Source organism: Somniosus microcephalus, chromosome 1, assembly GCF_052327205.1.
Source record: "Somniosus microcephalus isolate GS21.2 chromosome 1, FLI_Smic_1.0, whole genome shotgun sequence".
NCBI lineage: Eukaryota > Metazoa > Chordata > Chondrichthyes > Squaliformes > Somniosidae > Somniosus > Somniosus microcephalus.
In genome coordinates this window covers 171,212,354-171,226,933 of record NC_140987.1, presented here as the reverse complement: position 1 = coordinate 171,226,933, position 14,580 = coordinate 171,212,354, and the positions used below count along the sequence as shown (strand labels likewise).

Genomic DNA, 14,580 nt, shown 5'->3' with positions numbered 1-14,580 from the left:
TCGGACAGTATACAAAAAAGGTTCAAAAAACATCAACATTCCGCTCATTAGCATTGAGTGACGTGATGGTTGACCAATCGTACAGGGGATTAACCTGATGGTTGACCAATGACTGCGTCACGGGGGGCGTTTCATTGCGTGTGTGGGCGGGCCTAATCCTTCTGAGCTGAGGTGAGTGGCCGCCATCTTGATTCCTAACTATTCATTTATTTTTCCCACTTCCTGCATGTTTATTTTGAAATATAGATTTCCGGCAAAAAAAAAGTTGCTTTTAACAGAAAAAAAAATCCTTCTCCAAAGGGCACTCGGGCTTTCCCCCCCTCGGCGGTGGATGAGCTGCCTGCAGGCCTCAGGCCGCGAAGCCTCGGCCTCTCCTCGCCAGCCACGCCCGAGCTAGGCACCGCCCGTCCCGCTGGGTCCGCCCCGCGATCGTCGCCATCTTGGTGAAGGCTGGCAGTGCGGGACTGAGCCGAGCATAGCCATCACCGCCATCTTAGTAAAGGCTGGCGGGGCGGGAGTCAGCGCGCGCGTCAACGTCGGCGGCGGCCCGGAGCGCGACCTCAGCTAAGGTGAGTCCGGCCAGGCCTCACACGCTAGGCCGCGCACCGGCCGGCCCGGAGGCGCTGATCTGCACACGGGAGCTTCGGCTCACCGCGTCCGGGCTCTGAGGAAAGGCAGAGAGAGGGGGAGGGAGGGACAGAGACGAAATCAGGGAGAGACAGGGGGAGGGAGAGGAGAGTGGGAGGGAGAGGAGAGAGGGGGAGGGAGAGGAGAGGGGGAGGGAGAGGAGATGGGGGGGAGGGAGAGGAGAGGGGGGAGGGAGAGTGGGGGAGGGAGAGGAGAGGGGGGAGGGAGAGAGGGGGAGGGAGAGGAGAAGGGGGAGGGAGAGGAGAAGGGGGAGGGAGAGGAGAAGGGGGGAGGGAGAGGAGAGGGGGGAGGGAGAGGAGAAGGGGGGGAGGGAGAGGAGAGGGGGGAGGGAGAGGAGAGCAGGGGGGAGGGAGAGCAGGGAGGGAGGGAGAGGAGAGTAGAGGGGGAGGGAGGGAGAGGGGGAGGGAGGGAGAGGAGAGGGGGAGGGAGGGGGAGGAGAGGGGGAGGGAGGGAGAGGGGGAGGGAGAGGAGAGGGGCAGGAAGGGAGAGGGGGAGGTAGGGAGAGGAGGGGGAGAGAGAAGAGAGGGGGAGGGAGGGGGGAAGAGGAGAGGGGGAGGGAGAGGAGAGGGGCAGGGAGGGTGAGGGGAGGGGCAGGGAGGGAGAGGAGAGGGGCAGGGAGGGAGAGGAGAGGGGAGGGAGGGAGAGAGTGTAAAGCAGGGAGAGACAGGGGCAGGGAGAGAGAGAGGGTGAGGGAGGGAAAGAGTGAGGGGGTGAGACAGGGAGGGAGAGCTCGCCTCCTTCCTTCCTTCCTTCCTTCCTTCCTTCCTTCCTTCGCAGGGGTCGATCGGGCCAGGCCTGAGGCGTTCCTTCCCCCCCCTCTCTCTCCAGGCTAATCCCGAACTAAATCCAGCAGTCTCTCTCTCTCTCTCTCTCTTCCCCCCGTCTCTCTCTTCTCCCCCCAGTCTCTCTCTTCTCCCCCCAGTCTCTCTCTCTCTCTCTTCCAACAACAACATGTCCTCAAAAAACCCTCGGCACCGCCGGGCACTCCAGCTAGTATATATATATATATCTGCAGCTACATATACAAACCTACATATATGTTATCACTCAGTTTATAGTTAATCATCACATTAAAAACAATGATGCAACCATAATTATAAGTGTTACTAAAATAAGATGGTTCATCAAACTATCCTCCTCTTTTATGAAGGGGCAATTAAAGATTAACTAAAGCCCTGTACCAAAATTATTTTTTTCATCACATTCCCCATTTTTTTCCCATTGAATCTGCTCCATTAAAATGCTGGTGCCTGAACTCAAAGGCAGTGTGTCAGCCAAGGGAAAGAATTTAATTTCCCAGCTTCCAAGTGAAAGTTTCAACATGGTCAAAAAATTGATAACATTAGTTTTGTTGATTATCATTGACTACCTGTAAATTGCTTATGTGATTGCTGGAAATCCTTCTGCAAACAACTTTGGAAAAGCTGATTTTTTTGTTAAAGGTATTCTGAGTAGAAAGTGATTGAGTTATTTTTAACTCAACTTATCTTTCCCCTGCCTATGAGATTTTGGCCCTCATTTTTTTCTTCTTGAACCATTTATCTCTGTCATTGTACATATCCTGATAAAAAATTAGTTGTAATCATGGCTTGACAAGTTCAACAGGTGCAACATTTGGAACCTGCTTTTTCGTGGGTTCAAGTTGTATTTAAAAAATCTGTGTTAAGTCTGATGTAAAATCTGGAAGTACACCCTGACTGATAGCTCCAAAAAAAAGAGAGTAACAGAATGACCAAAACAAGAGAAATAATAAGGCAAACAAGGGAACATAAATAACTGAGATCAAGGGAAAGACAAAATTAAAAACTAATATTCATCTTCATCTGCTTTATAATGGGTTATTCAGAATATAACCTGCTTGAAACTCCACCAGAGTAGGAATAATGGCCTAGAAATTGGGTATAGCCCCGCTTGAGGCGTTAGAACTGGCGATGCGCAAAGTTTATAGCCAGACAAAACTTATCGCCGCCTGGCGCGATATTGGGTTGCATCGCCCCCAAAGGGGCTTGAGGCGCTAAATCAGCCGTTGCACGGTGCTCTTAAGGCGCAAAAGGTCAGGCGCTACTCAATATCGACGCGGATGGGCGCAGCGCAGGTGAACTCAATTACGGGAAAGCACAAGACCTACAGGCGCCGGCCGGCTCTTAAAGGGGTGGGTCAGTCAGCCTGAGCTTCAACACCCAACGCCCTGTAGGCCTCAGATTCGGCGCTCGCCCTTGTCTGGCGTTAGAAACTTGTGCATCATGGTGAAGGTTAGGCAGAGAGCAGAGCGCTTCAGCACTGAGGCTCTGGACCACTTGGTGGCTGCAGTTGAACACCGTCGAGAGGTCCTGTATCCGGATAATGGCAAGAGGCCAAATCAGAAGGCTTATCGACGATCTTGGAGGGAGGTTGCTGTGAGGGTGAATTCCAGCAGCATGGCGACCAGGACCCCTGTTCAATGCAGGAAGAAATTCAACAACCTCACACGGATCGTTAGGGTGAGTGATGGTTTACCAAACTTGTGCTTCCCTCCATCTGCAGCTGACTTCGGGCACCCTGCTACAATGATGCGCCAATGGCCATCTGTCAGTATGCACCCATGGCCCTTTCTGGCCACACACATGGACAGATGTCTCAAGGCCTCATGTAAGGGCTCTTGCACCATGGGGGGCATGCGATGATGTCTCAAGGCCTCATGTAAGGGCTCTTGCACCATGGGGGGCATGCGATGATGTCTCAAGGCCTCATGTAAGGGCTCTTGCACCATGGGGGGCATGCGATGATGTCTCAAGGCCTCATGTAAGGGCTCTTGCACCATGGGGGGCATGCGATGAGGTCTCAAGGCCTCATGTAAGGGCTCTTGCACCATGGGGGGCATGCGATGATGTCTCAAGGCCTCATGTAAGGGCTCTTGCACCATGGGGGGCATGCGATGATGTCTCAAGGCCTCATGTAAGGGCTCTTGCACCATGGGGGGCATGCGATGAGGTCTCAAGGCCTCATGTAAGGGCTCTTGCACCATGGGGGGCATGCGATGAGGTCTCAAGGCCTCATGTAACAGAACCTCCCCTTCTTTCCCCTGCAGTCCAAGATGGCGCAGATTAGAAAGGAGCAGCGTCGAACCGGTGGCGGACCTGCACAAGTGGTCACTCTCACGGATCTGGAGGAGAGAGTGCACCAGATACTTGGAGGACGTCTGTCTGGTCCAGTGACCACTGCATCTGCCAACCCCATTACCGACAGCGAGGGTAAGACTCTCACCTTTTCCACCTGTTGCCTTCCACTTGGTCCCCCCGCCAGCATGCACCCCCCGCCGCAATCTGGCATGCCTTTCAGCAAACCTGTCCTTTTGCTAAAGCCACTCTTCCACCTCCCACTTTCAGATGAAGCAGCACCAACTCAGGCTCAACGCGCTGAAGCTGCCAGTGCCAGTGCCACCGGAGGCGAGGACCAGGAGGAATCCGGACCAGCCGTTGCAGAATCCGGGGAGCGGAGACATCTGCAGACTGGGGATAGTAGTCCCCTGGAGGGGAGGGGGGGTGGCTCTGAGGATGAACCAGTTGCCGGACCAAGCGGCATGGAGCAACGCAGGGGGGATAGGCAAGTTCGGCCACCGTCTCCCCGCAGGGCAAGGCAGGTCGTCATGACTGCTGCACAGAGTGCAGATGAGGTCCGTCGCCTGGCAGAGATGAGCAAACAGGCCCGGGTCAGACACACGGAGCTGATGGCTGCAGTGGAGAAGATGCCTGAGTCAATAGATTCATTGACTAGGAGTATGTTGGACTTCGGGGCAACAATGGAGAGGACTCTGCAGGGCTTTGGGGCAACAATGGAGAGGACTCTCCAGGTGTTCGGGGAAACAATGGACAGGTCTATCTAGGGCTTCGGGGCCACAATGGACAGGACTATCCAGGGCTTCGGCCCAACAATGGAGAGGACTGTCCACGGCTTTGAGTCGGCAATGGAAAGGACTGTTCAGGGCTTCGGACAATCCCTGGAAAGGTCTGTGCAGGGCTTGTCCGAGGCAGTGGAGCGGTCGGCTCCTGCCTTGTCCGAAGCCATGGGAAGAACTGTCCAGGCGTTCTCCGAGGCACTGGCACCTGGCACACAGGTCCTCACTGTTGCCACGCAGTCACTTGCTGGGCTCCTCCACAGCCAGATTGACGCAACGTGATCTCTCACTGCAGCCACCCTCTCTGCATCAGATAGGATCACCCCGGGCCCTTCCACTCCCGTACAAGGCCAGGAATCCGTGGAGCCTGTGATTGTGGCGGATGAGCCGAGCCGCTCCCCTCAGATAGCCAGTGTGTCGTCCGACCATGGCGCAGGTGTCCTGTCTCGGCAGGAGACCATTGCACATGCCAGCGCTGGGACGCCTGCATTGCAGCTGCCACCACCTGCAGGCCACACTGCTTCCAGCCATGGTCACAGCAAGCATCCTGCGTCCGCACCCTCCAAGCCCAGAGGTCGGCCAGGCCGTACCTCAGGGGCTTCTGCGCTTCCAGACAGTCAGCAGGCGTCCCCCAGCCTTGAGCCTGCCACTGGGGTGCAATTACGTAGGAGCAGCAGGGAGGGAAGGGGCCGGGCGCGAAAGAGAAGTCGTTCTCCCTCAAGGGGCCAGTTGTAGAGGGAGGTGCTGAGACGTTTGTTTGTCCAAATTCAAGGACACCCTCACCTGCTGTTATAGTTGCAGAAGGTTTGTTCAGTTTTGCGGCTTTGCCGAACAGGTCACAGTTATTTTGAAAGTTATGGTTTCTGCTCACATTACGTTGTTTAGCTGTAATGAAAGACTTTTGTGTCAATAAACAGAAGTTTCAATGTTGCTTGGTGCATGTGACTACTTTCAGTGATGCTGACATGCAGAGGCCCTCAAACATCCAAAGTGCGCATGAGTTAAGACTCTCATCATTCCGCCACAGGGGTGTCGAGACGAGTCCAGAGGAGCCTCTGACGTATGGCCCTTCCACTTTCAGCAGCCCTTCCATCTTCCTCCTCCTCCTCCTCCTCCTCCGCCTGCTCTTCCTCCTCCTCCTCCTCCTCCTCCTCATACTCCTCCTCCTCCGCCTGCTTGTGCAGGGTCCGAGGGAAGGTAATGAATGGACGCGTTCGCCTATAAAGGGCATCTGTCACTTGCCGGATGCAACAGCGGACTGCAGCCTGAGCGACAGTCGCATTGTCCCCAATGGCTGACTGAAAGGATCCGTTGGCATAAAAATGGAGGCCATCAGTCAGTGTAGCCATCACGGACAGAGAGGTTCTGCAGCATTCACGCGGCTGCCGATCCTGACCAAGCAGGTGGCACAGATCAGTAACAATGTCCCTCCAGATTCGGAGCCTTCCCAAACACTGCTCCTCCGACATGTCAAGGCTTGTCACCTGCTGCCTAAAGACCCTCGCAGCATCCCGTCAGATTGGCCGACCTCCATTGCCCCTCCTCCTTCTGGCCAATCCCGGCCCTCTCTCCCGCCATCTCTCTGCCCCTTCACAGTGTTGGGCGATGAGGCCGTCGCCCTCCAAACAAGCTCCCATTCTGATGCCAGTTGGTCAAAAGGCTTTTAGGTGTAGTGGTGCAAGTGCTTCGGACAGGGTTGAAGGTACCAAGTACTGTAAAGCTCAAATCCCAGAACTCCGCTCCACATTAGCTCGCCAACTCTCTCTAGCAGCGAGCGCAATGAGCAGGCCAAGTGGCAGAAGATTCTGCACTGAAGCTGTCCCCTTTAAATAGCGCCCCCCTACTCCGAGAAGGGCCTGTTAGCCCTCCTTCGAACTGTCACTAATAGCGCTGGGCGCTAAGGCTCCGGGCGCCACCCAATATGCGCTCAGGCGCTCCTAAAAGGCGTTGCACACTGAAATGACGTCATGAGCTGCTTGCGCTCGCAAACACTTAGCGCAGGCGCTAAATGTATAGTCAATTTCTGAGTCGGCGCTATCCTCATAGCGTTCCTCCCAACATAGGGCTTCGCCCCAATTCTAGGTCTCCTTAGGCGCTCAGCGCCGGCGCTACCAACCCAATTTCTAAGCCAATGTTTCTTTAGTTTTGACCGACAACAACTATGCCTATTTGGTAAAATGTCTCTTCCTTTCCTCTGTAACCTCTGTAAAAGGGTAGATGACTTATTGCTAGGTCTCTGCTCATATTACTCTCTAAACAACCAGTTATTACAAGTGGCATGAAATTCCCTCTCCCCTTGAAATAAGTATTGGCCCTTTGTTCAGCACCTCTCCGTACTGTTCTAGCTGAGCAATCACTTTCTGGGAGAGTGTAATGATCATCCTTTTGATAGACTAATGAAAATACCTGATCAAAGTCAAAAAATGTTCACGTTATTTTTGTATCATGGGATAAATTTGAATATAGTGAATTGTATGTTCAGCATTGGAAATACTGAGACAGACATTTCAGCCTTGAATGTTGCTCAAGTTGTGCATTTATGAGTTGCAGTACCTATTTCAGCAACAGGGGGCATTGTCTGTTTTGGCACAGAGGGAGCTCGTTCACGGAGAGCCTCTAATAGCAGAAGCATGATGGTGTCAATTTTTGCTTTCACTGCCTGGGCAGTAATCTGGCAAAGCAGATGGCCTGCCTGCTATAGAATCAATGAAATCAGTGGAATTAAAAGCCGGACTGGTTCTATAACTTCGTCAGATTGCTACCCAAGTCAAAAATATTACCGCAGTTCAGTACCAGACAGAGGCCTAGAAATTCACTATGGCCCCGCCAGCTGGCTAGCGCCCAAAAGTTAGCGCTGGGCGGGAAGCCTATAGCGATCGTCAGATATTCATTGTTAGCGCCCCAATTCGGAAGCGGGCGCTATACCAGGGTGTGCCCGCCTCCACTTGGTGCGCTGACACTGAATATCAGCGCCCTTGGCGCCGCTGCGCCAGGCGCTGCGCAGCGGCAGGCTGCGGTACTGCAGGCCTCCTCCTTCTCTTAAGGGGGAGCTGCCTGCAACGGGGAGATCGCCGCTGGATAGTGCCGGCAAATGAGCCCGGCACCACGGAGAAGTGCCGGGCTCGCGGAAAGCAGCCGGCAATGCCGCGGGGGGGGGGGGGTGGAGGAGGCCGGGGAAGGAGGTGCGGGCAGGCGCGGCCGCACCTTCTGCTTTAAAGCGCCCCACTAAGGCAGCAGGACGGCCCCGTTTTCTGGTCGCTGTTTGCGGCCGCTTCGGAGGAGGCGGCCGCAACTAAATATGGGGATCGGCGCGGTTTCGGGGCGGAACCGGGGCACTGCGCACACCGATGACGTCATCGGTGCCGGCGCAGCGCTAACGGCTACCGCCGCCAATACCGCTGCGCTGAATATCTGCGCAAACTCATTTTTGGCGCAAAATCACCCTTTAGGCGTTAACTGGGCGCAAAGCTGGCAGCGCCTTAATGAATTTCTAGGCCAGACTCTCTTAAAATGTCATAAGGTCTTAGACAATACATACTTTCCAGTCCCACTGCACACGCTCCATAACTTTATAACCTATTCTGCTGTATGGATTAGGAACCTGGAGGCACTTGAATGTGGGTATGAGTGAGTCAGACTTCTGCTGGAGAATTCAACGGAACACTGGTACACTCATCCCAAAAAATGTAACTCCAAGGCTTTTGTGTCAAGAATCTAATTTTCAACCACAGAAATGTCTTGTCTTCTTGTTATGCTACTCTGCCTATAAAGGTTATCTGAGTCATTATTTTAATTTGACCATGTACCTTTATTATCTTGACTTCACAAGTATAAAGAAATGACTGCTTTACTGCATCAGTACAGGTCCAGTACAAGACTGACTCTGCAAGGAAGAACAAAATAGGAATCTGGTCTGGGAGCAATGGTGCATGATCCAAAGAAATCAAGAGAATGTCCAGGGCCTCTTGCGAAATGAAAAATAAAAAAAATGTATCAGTACAGAATCATATAGTGTGACCCACAGTCAAACAAGCTAATTAAATTTTATTGCCAATTATTTTTTGTTAAACCTAATTAACTTTTCCACAAATTATACTTTCTCATATTATATTGGAACAAAGTCAAAAGGCCCCAAATTCCAATTGGGCCCTGGGGTCTAACTGGGGACTAAAAAATGGGGCAGAAGCAGAGTTGTCTAGATTTTTTTTTCCATCCATTTTCTGATGGGAGGCCAGTGGATGGATCTTCCGCCTGCCTGTTCCCCCAAGTCAAGGGGGCGCATCAGGAAAAGTACCAGGTTGCCTTATGTTGCCAGATTTTTGGCAACTATTAAAGCTGAAGACCTTTAATGCAGCTTTTTCTTAAGCTGGAAAGACTCTAGGTGGCAACCTACCAGTGCCAATTTACCGCTCCACCTCCTGACAGGTGGATCATATCAGACATCCTTACAAGGCCACCCGTCCAGAAATTGCTAATGATCTCATCCCGCCATTTGTCTTTGGATCCACATGTATCCATCTGGACAGCCATGTGTTGCACTCCGCCTTACTTGCAAGAGTGAAGAAGGCCCATTGGAATTTCATCCCCCAAGTATTTATTCCAGCACATTACCATTATAAATATTTTGAAAGGAAAATATTTTGATGGAATTAACACATACATAACTACTGTTTTTAGTAAATAGCACAAAATAGTGAAAAATCACTCTTTGATCTAACCACTTTTTACATGTTATGCCACTATGATTTTATTTTTCTATAAATATATTATATATGGCCCGGAATTTGCGGTCAGGATGACAGTGAACTGACAACGTTCGCCGACGTTCCACCTTTGAAACTGACTGCAACTTCAGGAATTGGCGCAGGCGCATGCGGAAATCCCGAAGTTGCAGTCAGTCGTGGCAGCTCTGAAACAGGCTGCGCTGCACCCACCCCGCCCCCACCCCCACCCCCCACAGAGCTGGCAATCTGTGTAATCAGCCAAATCAGGGAAACTGACGAAAACTTCAGCTCTTCCGCAGTAATTACGCTGTTAAATTCCCCAAGAAAAGTTAGACCCAAAGGGATTAGGGGTAACTGAGGTTTTATGTGTATTGACTGCTAAACAAATGTTAAGGGGCTGAAAAACTAATTTTAATGTTGTGCAGTGTGAAATTTATTCATTTTAATAAAAATGTAAACTTTTAAGAAAATTAAAAAACATTTTTTTTTGAATTTTTAAAAAAAGATTGTTCATCTTTATTTCAGATTTGCCTTTTCTCCATGTGAGAGCCCCAATCTTTCTGTTGCTCTCTCTATTTTAAAAAGTTAGAATTTTAAGAGCTTACTCACTTCCTTGTTCGCTATCTGTGAGAATTCTGCCTTTTGATTGGATACTTAGACAGCCTTCTCGACCTATCTGCAGCCTTTGACATGGTTGACCACTCCATCCTCCTCCAACACCTCTCCACCATCGTCCAGCTGGGTGGGACTGCACTCACCTGGTTCCATTCTTATCTATCTAACCGTAGCCAGAGAATCACCTGCAATGGCTTCTCTTCCTGCTCCCGCACTGTCACCTCTGGTGTCCCCCAAAGATCTATCCTTGGCCTCCTCCTATTTCCCATCTACATGCTGCCCCTTGGTGACATCATCCGAAAACACATTGTCAGTTTCCACATGTATGCTGACGACACCCAGCTCTACCTCACCACTGCTTCTCTCGACCCCTCCGCAGTCTCTAAATTGTCAGACTGCTTGTCCGATATCTAGTACTGGATGAGCAGAAAATTTCTCCAATTAAATATTGGGAAGACCGAAGCCATTGTCTTCATTTCCCGCCACAAACTCCGTTCCCTAGCCACCAACTCCATCCTTCTCCCTAGCATCTGTCTGAGGCTGAACCAGACTGCTTGCAACCTTGGTGTCATATTTGACCCTGAAATGAGCTTCTGACCACATATCCGCAGCATAACTAAGACTGCCAATTTCCACCTCTGTAACATCGCCCATCACCACCCCACCTCAGTTCATCTGCTGCTGAAATCCTCATCCATGCTTTAGTTACCTCTAGACTTGACTATTCCAATGCGCTGGCCTCCCACTTTCTACTCTACGTAAACTTGAGGTCATCCAAAACTCGGCTGCCTGTGCCCTAACTCGCACCAAGTCCAGTTCACCCATCACCCCTGTGCTTGCTGAACTACATTGGCTCCTGGTTAAGCAACGCCTCAGTTTGAAAATTCTCATCCTCGTTTTCAAATCCCTCCATTGCCTCACCCCTCCCTAGCTCTGTAATTTCCTCCAGCCACACAACCCCTCCCGAGATCTCTGCGCTCCTCTAATTCTGCCCTCTTGAGTATCCCTGATTATAATCGCTCAACCATTGGCGGCCGTGCCTTCAGCTGCCTAGGCGCTAAGCTAAGGAATTCCCTCTCTAAACCTCTCCATCTTGCTACCTCTCTTTCCTCATTTAAGACGCTCCTTAAAACCTACCTCTTCGACCAAGCTTTTGGTCATCTGCCCTAATTTCTCCTTATGTGGCTCGGTGTCAAATTTTTTGTCTTATAACATCTCGTGAAGTGCCTTGGGACATTTTACTACATTAAAGGTGCTGTATAAATACAAGTTGTTGTTGTTGACATCACAGCAGTTCAAACAAGGGGATCCCCAGTACAATCCGTTGAATTGAATTGAAGGTCGGAAAACCCAAAGTTCTCAACACAGGAATTGCGAGATCCTTGTGCGGAGCGGACTTCGGGGCCAGCAGCGGTGCCTTTGCTTCACTGCTGACCGCAAATTCCGGGCCATTATGTTTGAAAATATCTTGCCACTCTTTCCCCACGGCAAAATATTAGCTATTACCATCTTTAAGTTAGACTTTAAGTTATATTTAAACACATTAAACTGGCTTTACTGGCAACCTAGTTTCCACATACAATTCAGCAAACCTTTCTGTACATGGCTCCAGATAAAAGATATTTTAGATATGCAAGTGATTTACATTATGACTAATTAAGTTTTGATTTTAGTTAGCAAGATGGTCATCCCGCACTGCACCTGCAATACCATATGATTTGCTTTATAGACGCGTTTATAGTAATTATCACTAACCTTCTTTGAAGATGACATAAAACTTACCTTCTTGTATTTTCCCTTTACACTGAACCAGCAAAGCTAGTTCTGTCCAAGCTACTGGTAGATTTACATGATCCCCTGAACCCATCGTATTTAAACCAGCTTTGCGCTAAGACAGAAAGGAAAATCAATGAACATAATTTTTATTTGCAGCATTCAGTACTTATTACTACTGTAACTGTGTCACTGGAAATGATTCATCATGGTGAGCCAGCCAAGGCAATGCATTTCATTGTGAAATTACTTACCAAGACTTTGTTAAATATATCCAATGCATTTTTATTTTGCTGCTGTAGCTCTGAGATAACAGGACTCAAGAAGAACTAAGAGTTTTTCCTGCACTTGTTGTCAACTGATTAAAGTTCTCTGAAATATATGAATCAGTATGCGCTGGCATGTCTTTTAATTAGGTTTGCTGAAGTGACTAAACTGACCATTGGTTTAAGGTCAGCCCTGGCTCAATAACCCAGTGGTACTTTAAACTGACTTAAACCTCCCTGCTTAATAGGTAAAGGCTAAAGGTTACTATTACTTACCAATAAAGAGAAATCAATCGCAGTATAACAGTAGCAGACTTCAGGACAGTCTGATTAGCCCAGTAAAGGTAGGGAAAAGGGAGACCATGCAGAGATCTGTAGATGAGGCTGAAGACTTTGAAGTCAATGCACCGAGGGACAGGAAGCACAGTGGTGATAATGAGTTTATGCATAACAGAATGCAGGTAACAGAATTCTGGATGAGTTTTGTTTATGAAGGATGGAGCTCGGGAAGTCAGCAAGGAGGCAGGCCATCAGAACTGCTGATTCCTGCCATGTCACCAGACTAGGTTCTCAGAATATTTTGGACAGTTTTGTAAATGTCAGACTACCAGTGATCAAACAATAAAATAGTTATGCATTTTGTAACTAAACCCCCAAACTGATCAACAAAGTTTTATTCTTAGTTCACTGTACTAGAGATGTTTCGTTTTGTGTATCAACTCAAAATATTATGTTGATTGTACAGCGTAAACAAACAAATATCAAACAAAAGTTAATTGAAAACAGCCACAACTAATAAGGATTTTGCATTGTACAACAAAGTTACCTTTATTTACTATTAAAATGAGTAAACAGATTTCTTGGTTAGTTATAAAACATCTGTAGCAATTTCCTGTTTCACATATAATTTATTAAAATTCTTTAGGTTTCCTCTTGTCACACTTCCTGTATCACAATTTTTGTCACTCCTTGCGACACTTAGTAACACCTTCTTAAATTACTTAAATGGACATCTCTGTAATGCCTGTTGTTTTTTCATACTTAACGTTATACTTACCTCCCAGTCCTCTAGGTGCCACTACAGTGCAAGATGCCCAGATCCACTCACCGCTTTATTTTTCACTTGATTTTCCTTCTGTGCAGACAAGACTTATTTTTAATTTAATGTGTCTCTTTTAATTTCTTCTTTTTTGTGTATTTGTTTTAATTAATTTCAGCCTCTTGCCGCCACCCCAGCCCTTTCCTGTGAGTTGGCCCTGCTCTGATGCCTGCTGACCCGTGTCACGGCTTCCTCGCCACTCTTGGACCTTTTCTGGTAACACACTGTCCACAGCTCTACTGCTACTCCTCACTGGACTCCGCTGCTCGCCCACTGTTCTCCCCCATCTCTCCTGGTGTTGCCTCCAACACCTCAATTGCCTCTACAGCCTTTGTTGCTACATCTGGCTCAGCTCAATCATCCTGCTATGCTTCCCCACCTCTACCCAGCCCCAATACAACATTTTCAAAATTTACTATGTGGGGCATTTAGGCCTCAATCTGCCCTCTCCCAGCTTTACCTTGCCTGCTTCTCTAGCTTATTCCTGATCCTGATCTTGCTCACACCCTACTCCTCACTGGACTCCTACTGTTTCTTCTGTCCTAATGATCATTTAACATTTTACAATCCATATTTTTGGCTGTTCTGGCTTCCCAACAATTTCATATATGTTTTGTCTTGCCCAGCCTTTTAAAAAAAAAAATTGTTCTTGGGATGAAGGTGACACTGGCAAAACAACATTTATTGCCCTGCCCTCGTTGCCCTGAGGTCATTCAAAGTCACATATTAAAAGTCTTGCTTACTGCATGCACATCCTGAAAGTGTCCCGTTTTCTCCAGTAACACTTAGAACATAAGAACATAAGAAATAGCAGCAGGAGTAGGCTATTCGGCACTTCAAGCCTGCTCCACCATTCAATAAGATCATGGCTGATCTTCAACCTTAACTCCACTTTCCTGTGCTATCCTCATATCCCTTGATTCCCTTAATATCCTAAAATGTATCGATCTCTGTCTTGAATATGCTCAATGACTAAGCATCCATAGCCCTCTGGGGTAGAGAATTCCAAAAATTCACAACCCTTTGAGTGAAGAAATTTCTCCTCACCTCAGTCTTAAATGGCCGACCCCTTATTCTGAGACAATGACCCCTAGTTCTAGACTCACAAGCCAGGGGAAATATCCTTCCAGCATCTACCCTGTCAAGCCCCTAAAGAATTTTATATGTTTCAATGAGATCACCTCTCATTCTTCTAAATTTTAGGAAATATAGACCTAGTTTCCTCAATCTCTCCTCATAGGACAACCCCCCATCCCAGGAATCAGTCTGGTGAACCTTCGTTGCACTCCTCTAAGGCAAGTATATCCTTCCTTAGGTAAGGAGATGAAAACTGTACACAATACTCCAGGTGTGTTCTCACCAAGGCTCTATATAATTGCAGTAAGACTTCTTTACTCTTATACTCCAATCCTTTGTAATAAAGGCTAACATATAATTTGCTTTCCTAATTGCTTGCTGTACCTGCATGTTAAATTTCAGTGATTCATGTAGGACACCCAGGTCCTTTTAATACCAACATTTCCCAATCCCTCACCATTTAAAAAATATTCCGCTTTTCTATTTTCCTAAAAATGGATAACT

General features: G+C 48.6%; 1 protein-coding gene across 2 annotated transcripts in view; it reads right to left on the bottom strand.

The window, feature by feature from the left end:
- Window positions 1-14,580, bottom strand: part of tmem232 (transmembrane protein 232) — a 209,380-nt gene that overhangs the window by 181,822 nt on the left and 12,978 nt on the right. For both annotated transcript variants that reach the window (XM_085987412.1, XM_085987420.1), the window contains exons 4-5: window positions 11,644-11,749; window positions 8,329-8,486 (exon numbers count right to left, since the gene is read on the bottom strand). In XM_085987412.1, the coding sequence (XP_085843538.1) occupies window positions 8,329-8,486; window positions 11,644-11,749 (264 nt within the window). The remainder of the gene's footprint in view (window positions 1-8,328; window positions 8,487-11,643; window positions 11,750-14,580) is intronic.